The following is a 7556-nucleotide window of genomic DNA, read 5'->3' as shown; positions in this document are numbered from 1 at the left end:
AAAATAAAAGTCAGACGACAAAAGCAAGGTTTCACATAATCCCCCACGGAAGGATTAAATCTCTGCCTGCAAACGTACTCGGCAAACGTGACACTGATTTGTTTTGTCACCGTTTTAAACGCCCGAGTCAGGCGAGAGTGCGTTTCCAAAACATCCTCAAACACCCCTCCTCGGCTAAACATACCCGTATTCGGGCAGGCCGCGCCTCCTATGCGCTGATTGGCTAATAGAAGCCGGTCGTCTGGCTGCGACTGGCTGTTAGGGTGCCTTTTCCCCGCTGATTGGCTTGTGGGCACCTAAGCAGCCGAAAACGGGTGGAAAAAGCAAAAATCACCTCAAAGGCCACCGGACCCGGGCCGGTGCTGAGACGCGATAACGATGTGGAAACCTCCCTTTTCCGGGTGAAGGTGCCAGGGTCTCTCAGACATTTTACACAAGGAACTGAACAGTGTTAAAAATGAGCTTAAGAAGCGACACGAGAAAAATATGCAAGAAAGTTGCGGGTGAAAATAAACTGGAAGAGGCTATCCATGTAATCAAACACGCACACACACACACACACACACACACACACACACTTAGAAGCAGAGCGCAGGATGTGGTGTATTGATTCGGCCTCACACGCATGTGCACACACAATACAGAATATAAACAATTATTTCTAGATTATGATCAAATCAAAACACATTTAAATATTATGTAGAATATCTCTCTCATTTCTTAAGAGTAAACAGTGTTTGTAGAGTGATCAAGTCCCCACTTGTTTTATGCATTCCACTATATTTGATCTTTAATATAACAGAATTAATAATTATCAAACCCCTTTAGAGAGGCCTAATATCAATGGGTATTAACTTTGGAGATTTCAAGCTAACTGAAGAAAGAACTGTAGGAATTGTGGAGAGCAGTCTGTGAATGTTAAACCTGAAACACATTGTCTTTGGGGGAGCTGCTTGTTTGTGTTTTGACTGGTCAGCTCTGACCGCCCCTTTTTCTAATTAGTCCGCCTGAAAAGAGTCGGACACACAGAGAGGAGAACATCATCAGACACAGCCCATAGCGCACACACTCACACAAACGCCGCTGAGAGGACGTCGGTGTGCGCTCAGAGGATAGAGGACATCACTATTCTCTCTCTCTCTCTCTCTTACAAACACACACAGAAACATCGACTCAAGGTTGGTAAAGCTTTCAGACTTGATATGATTGTGTCCTTCCTTAATGCAAAAATATTTAGTATTTTGAATGAATATATCTATCTATCTATCTATCTATCTATCTATCTATCTATCTATCTATCTATCAGTGTGAATATGTATAGTCTGTCTGTAATTATTACAATAAAATAGGTGTTATGTCCTACTAAGTTTAATCCATTCAACTAATGTTCACTCTTCAGACCTAACCATGGAGCCCATCTTCACATCTCGCTCTCTGTGGACTAATGACAGTAAATTTCTCCATCATCACCATCACAGCACTGACTTGTTCACCAGTGTCCAGGTCACTCAGGACATCCCAGCTGGAGTTACTTTTGGACCTTGTCTTCTCCACAGTACCTTCTATGACACCATAGCTTTCATTGCCTTGAAGGCATTTGATAAGCGAGAGAAGTCCTATGTGTTTCGGGTGAGTTAGTAGCTTATTTATGCATCTTTAAATATATGGCATTCATGTAACAGGAAAAGATGTTTCAGATCAACATTTTGTAAGAGATACAGAGACATAGAGATATTGTTAATTAAATGCTGTTGATTGGATGATATCGATAGATATACAATACCCCTAACAAAGTTTTGTTCATTTAAAAGAAAGTCAACTCACCTTCCACGGGAAACATAGGGAAAAACTTGAACATGGCATATGTGTGATCACGTTTTAATACCCAGATTCTATATATTTACTGATTCAAAAATAGCTAATAAATAAAAACCCAAACAAACAAACAAATAAAAGTAACAACAAATAAATTAATAAAATGCCTTAAAATGTGCATTAATAGTGTGTTCCCTGGGGTGGATCTTTACTTGCTTTATAAAATCAACAAAACACATCATTTGACCAGAGATGTGCAAAACAGTGCACGCTGCAGTATTTAGCCTACACCAGTCACCCGTACCATGAAAACATGTGTGCAGAGGGAACGGTGGACTACAGTCTGTAACTGTAGAATTGAAACGGCACCTGGTTCTGAGTGAAGCTGATGATGACAGGAAGTGTTAAAACAAAGAACTCATAAACACAACATTACTGAATGGCGCGCGCGCTCGTGGTTGTCAGGTGGACCCGGAGGCGATGCGGAGTTCGGTGACGGTGCCGTGGCTGAGGCTCGTGCAGGCGGCAATGGACCGCGCGGAGCAGAACACCGAGGCGTTCCTGAAAGGAGGGCAGCTGTTCTTCCGCACCACGCGCTCGGTGAGGAGAGGAGAGGAGCTGTTCGTGTGGTATGATGAAGAACTCTCTCATCTCCTGGGCCTCAGCGACATCAAACCACGCGCTGCAGTGGACGGTAAGGAGATGTTAAAAATGACGGACCATGGGCTGTAACTGTTATATTAGCCTTTACATGACAGGTGTTTTATCTCGGTCTAAAACGGTGGACGGCAACAAAACGGTATTTCATTATTACGTCACAAATCCTTAACTACGTTTTGTGAGCACGCCCTTCTGAGAATTTTTAAAACAGTTGAATATATAATTAGAGAAAATGAGTCTAGATGAGTTGGATTTTGTTTGGAATGCTTACCAAAAATTACTGTATGAATAATAAAGAAACAAACTGACTACAATGGGCATATAAAATCATTACAAAAATCATGCATTCAAATGGTTGTTCGAGTTATCCTTATTCTAGAGTTACATTTTATTATTGTGATAAATAGTCTAATTGTTTAGTGAAGTAATAATTAAAACGTATATATATATTGGGAATTTTTGTTCCACAGTGTAACCTTGTATACCCAGGTTTTATGGCGATGTTCATGATTGTAATCAAAAAACACTTTTTATAAAATTCAGAAGATGTTTCAACACCATTTGCTAGTTGTTTAAGAAACCCCAGGGTCTGTAAATTAGTAAAATAAAATTTGATCCTTGTCTTGTATGCTAGGCTCTCTCTCTCTCTCTCTCTCTCTCTCTCACTCTCTGCTCATGGGAGAGAAAAAGCATGTCTTTTTTTAGACAACTGAGAGAACTTATATACAAAACCACAAAGCAATATGAAGATAATGCTCTATTCCTGCTCCATAGGTGGGTAATATTGACATATTGACAGACAGACACAGCTTCAATCTCTCTCTCTCTCTCTCTCTCTCTCTCTCTCTCTCTCTCTCTCTCTTTGCAGGTTTGTCATGTGGGAGGTGTGGTCAGACCTTCAGGAATGAAAATCCATTCCTTGCTCACTGTCGCTTTCTGTGCGTTCAAGTCAAAGTGGCCGTGGAGCAGAAGCGACAGTGCCGGGTCACCACAGACTTCCACAACATCGCTCGAGATCTGGAGCATCTGGAGCAGAAGAAAGCTGAGGATGTTCTCACATCTCGCAAAAGGAAACATGATGAGTCCCTAAGTCCTATGTCCAGAAAGCCTGTTTTGCTGGAGAAAACCAACATTGACCTTAACAACCCTTCCCATGTTCATAAAGACTACACACAAGGACCATGCACAGCAGAGACCGCTGACAAACGGGCAGGCCTCAGTGATCCAGCACCTGAAATAAAAACAGGCAAAAACAGTGCATTTGCAGAGATGAAAAAAGAGACAGTGTCAAAAAGGGAACAACATTCACTCTCTGTGGATATAAGGAGGCAAAATCATTCTACTTCAGCTAATAATGCAGACGCAGAAGCCCATCAGTCCGACTCCAGCGCCTTCTCTTTTGTGTTGCCTGGCAGTGCACATACGCAACAAAAGAGCGCCTTCTTCAAACCTCATAAGCGCACTGTTAGTCCTACTGAAGTCCTGCAGAATCCTGGTCCTCTTCTTCATAACTCACACGAGCTTCTGGACGATGCCAAGTCCTCTGTGTGCTACAGAAACCTTTTAGCCTCTCACTTGTTTCAGAATGACCCGCAGACTATGACGGCCACTCCGCTTCTGTACACCCCAGAGCAGTGGAGTGGTGGTCTGAGTGGTCAGCTGAGCACTAGTGTAAGTGGTCAGTTACGCACCGCCTCCTCGCTGACCCTCCTTCCTGCCACCATCAGCTCGTTGCAAGGTGTCTCTGCACAGAACTGGTGTGCTAAGTGTAACCTCTCTTTCCGCATGACCTCAGACTTAGTGCTGCACATGAGGAGCCACCACAAGAAGGAGTTTGCTGCTGAGTCTCAGGCACGCAGGCGGAGGGAGGACAAACTCACCTGCCCCATCTGCCACGAGTACTTCAGAGAACGGCATCATCTCTCACGCCACATGACATCCCATAACTGAAGACTATGTAAAATAATGCATTCACTACCTAAAATGCATTTTGTTCTGTTATAATTCACAACTGCAGCTATGAATGATTTAGTGCTGCTAATTATAGAATGAAGGTGAAGTAAGAATATAGGGATGATATAAGCACTTTTCTGGGGGCTGTTCTGTAAGGTGGTCTAAATTTATCAGCATGAGTGCTTGGTCAAGTTTTAGATGTTATCTACTTTGACCAGGCCTTGTAGGGGCTCTTAGAGAAAACTAAACTATTCAAACATTAACAACAGGCCTGTGGGCAGCAGCAGTTCTAGAACTCATTAAATGGCATTATTAAATGGGTTCCAAGGTCCATAATCACCCCTTCGACCAACCCAACCCTGATTTTTATTCTATTTTTTAAAAGTTGGCTTCTTCATTCATTAGCTTATTCATTTCTCTTTTCTGCCATAAACAGTGAAGCAGTTACAATGTGGCGTTTGTACACCAATAAGAGAACTGTGAAGCTTATCTAAAGTCTCTAAAGCTGGGTCGTTGTTTATATTTCTTAAATACACCCTCACACAAATACAGCCATTGTTTTTCACCAGTAGAATCCACAGAAATGAATGTCCGTGCAAAAACTTTGCAAGCTAACCGTCAGTGTATTTCTAAAGACATGATGAAAACATTTCAGCTAAGATGAAAAACTGCTTTATGTTTGCTCTGCTAATGCCTGATTGATCATAACATAAATGAGTGGGTAAGAGCATTCTAAACAGCCACTTACATGAAATGGTGGTCTGATTTCAGCTACAGGCATTATCTAATTTATCATACACATATAAACATTACAAAAATTCAAAATTGTAGAGAAAATTAAGATCTCTTTATTTTTATGCCATTTTATTCATTGTTTTGAAAGTGTCTATTTTTGTTGTTTCTAAATGGCTGTTTCCTCTCCATTTGCTATCTCTCCAATCTGTTTTTGTGCTAGAAACCATTCTATGTGTTTACGTAACCAAGGCTTTTTTAAATGGGTAAAAAAAAAAGTTTCTTGGTCCAGTATGCTAGGCCTTCTCTCTCTGTTCATGCCAGAATAACTGCATTTTATTAGGGTGACCAGACTTCCTCTTTTACCCGGATATGTCCACTTTTTTTAGATAAAAAAATGTCCGGCCGGAATTTCACAAACGTCCGGGATTTTGTTTTTCTAGAGCTTACATAGAACTTCGAGAAGCGTTTTGTTCACAAACTAGTCCCGCCCTCCCCTACTCCGATTGGTTCGCTTGAGTGAGAAGGGGTCGTGGTGAAGTAACCTAAACTCTTCTGATTGGACGGTCTGACTGTAGAGCTACCGTTATTGGTCGATAACCTTCTCTGTAAACATTTAATTGGTCAGTCTGCACGTCAGTAGTCCTTGTTTACGTCAGGCGAAGCTCATGTACCTACCCTCATCTCGAGCAGCTAAGCGAAACGTAAATGTAAGTTCTCGGATGAATTAAAATAGAAATTTCCATGTTTTCCCATGTGTAGCAAATAAAGGTGTAAATTACCTAAAAGCACCCCCCGAGACCTGTCCTCTTTTTCACCATTTCAGATCTGGTCACCCTAATTTTGGAGGTCTTTAGACAATAAAGAGACCCCAAATGAAAAAAGAATTCTATGAACTTGCTTTTGGACTGTAAACACAGACCGAAAGGGCTACAAAACTAAACAACTCAAGTAAACCCGAGTTTCTGTGGTAATTCCAACGGTGAATAAAACCTTACAGAAAAAGTTAAACTTCGGCCACTTACAAACAACAGTCATTTTCCGTAACATATTCCGTTCCACCTTAAATTACGTGGAGCATCCAGAATGAACAGAATTTCACCAAAATCGTAGACATTGCCTTTAAATGTGCACTCACAGACACTAACACTGAGTTTCCTGACAATGCAAAGTATCTCCACAAGAGGGCCACAGAGATCCATAGAGAAGTCTTCGGGACATAGCCAACACATGGACACATACTATGTCTTGTTTAATTGTGCCTTATAAAGCTCAGGAACAGTAAATGTAAATATTAGAGATGGGAGGGTTTAAGGACACTACTGTGCCCTAATAATTTCATTAACTTTGCTAACAGCCTGACTAAGACATGTAGATATAACATTGATTTCAGACAAATATTCAGCATTTACTGCCTCTGTGTGTCAGGCCACGTTCTCTAACAAGAGTAGATGTTGCACTAGAGTGAAAATAATAATAATTTCTTTAAAATGTTGCTCTGTGATGGTCTTATCACAATGTCACAAAGACAGAATATGTATTTATTTGCAAAGGGGGTCTAACAGTATGCATTGTTTCTGCTCTGGCACATTGTGTAATTAAAATGTCTTTGACTCTTCAATTTCTCTGTTTTCAGTGTTAATTAATGAATGTCTCTGTGGAAATATCTATTCAAGTCTATGCAGTGAATCTCAATCTTAATAATAAGCTTCATCACAACATGAAGCTAATCTGTAACTTTTAGATCCATATTTAATAGGGGAATGATGTTATTGAAGTAATCAATTATATGCTAATTTGGACGTGGATAAAAGCTTTGCTGAGCTGTTGAGATTAAACAGCCATTGGGAGTTTTGTAGAACTTAGTTCTGGAGAAATCTGCAGAAAATGCTTTCAAGGACAAAAAAGACAAGTTCATCAATTACATGGTTGGTTGTCTAGCAGCTAATGCTGCTCTTTCTTATGTCAGCTTTGTCTAAGTCTTGACTGAGACACTGATAACTGGTCTCGCATGTATCACACAATGGAATAGACACATGGGCTTGAGAGAATTCATTTAATAACAGTTCTAGCTGTGACATCACTTTATGTATATTAGTTGCTCTTAAACACTGCTGTTTCTTAGTGACTCTCATAAGATGATTTTCTTTTTACCTTTTAAAAAATGCACATTGTATTATTCTGATGAAAATCTGATCTAAATTAATATCCAGCTGATGGATTTAATCTCTTGTTTAGCTTAACCTGATATATATAGTTCTCAAATGAGTTCCAACAGCTCCAACTGTTCCAACTCTCAGACGGAAAGACGTTTCCTTAGGTCTAAAAATTCTCAGAAAATTCTCTTTGATTCCCAGGAATCTCATTGTGTCAGTGAAACCTCTGTGGTCAGATCT

At 40.5% G+C, this 7556-nt stretch overlaps 1 protein-coding gene across 1 annotated transcript; it reads left to right on the top strand.

The window, feature by feature from the left end:
- Positions 1–1094: 1094 nt before the first annotated feature.
- Positions 1095–6743, top strand: znf488 (zinc finger protein 488). The gene is made up of 4 exons (XM_066679673.1): positions 1095–1178; positions 1400–1629; positions 2281–2509; positions 3344–6743. The coding sequence occupies exons 2-4, from the start codon at positions 1408–1410 to the stop codon at positions 4423–4425; spliced, it is 1533 nt and encodes a 510-aa protein (XP_066535770.1). The 5' UTR covers positions 1095–1178; positions 1400–1407; the 3' UTR covers positions 4426–6743.
- Positions 6744–7556: the final 813 nt, after the last annotated feature.

Source organism: Hoplias malabaricus, chromosome 8 (genome assembly GCF_029633855.1).
Source record: "Hoplias malabaricus isolate fHopMal1 chromosome 8, fHopMal1.hap1, whole genome shotgun sequence".
Taxonomy (NCBI): Eukaryota; Metazoa; Chordata; class Actinopteri; order Characiformes; family Erythrinidae; genus Hoplias; species Hoplias malabaricus.
This window is presented reverse-complemented; position numbering and strand designations above follow the sequence as displayed.

Coding starts and splice junctions, on each gene's coding strand:
- znf488 (XM_066679673.1), top strand. CDS start 1,408: ATGGAGCCCATCTTCACATCTCGCTCTCTGTGGACTAATGACAGTAAA. Junction 1,630..2,280: donor AGAAGTCCTATGTGTTTCGG/GTGAGTTAGTAG, acceptor CGTGGTTGTCAG/GTGGACCCGGAGGCGATGCG. Junction 2,510..3,343: donor ACCACGCGCTGCAGTGGACG/GTAAGGAGATGT, acceptor CTCTCTTTGCAG/GTTTGTCATGTGGGAGGTGT.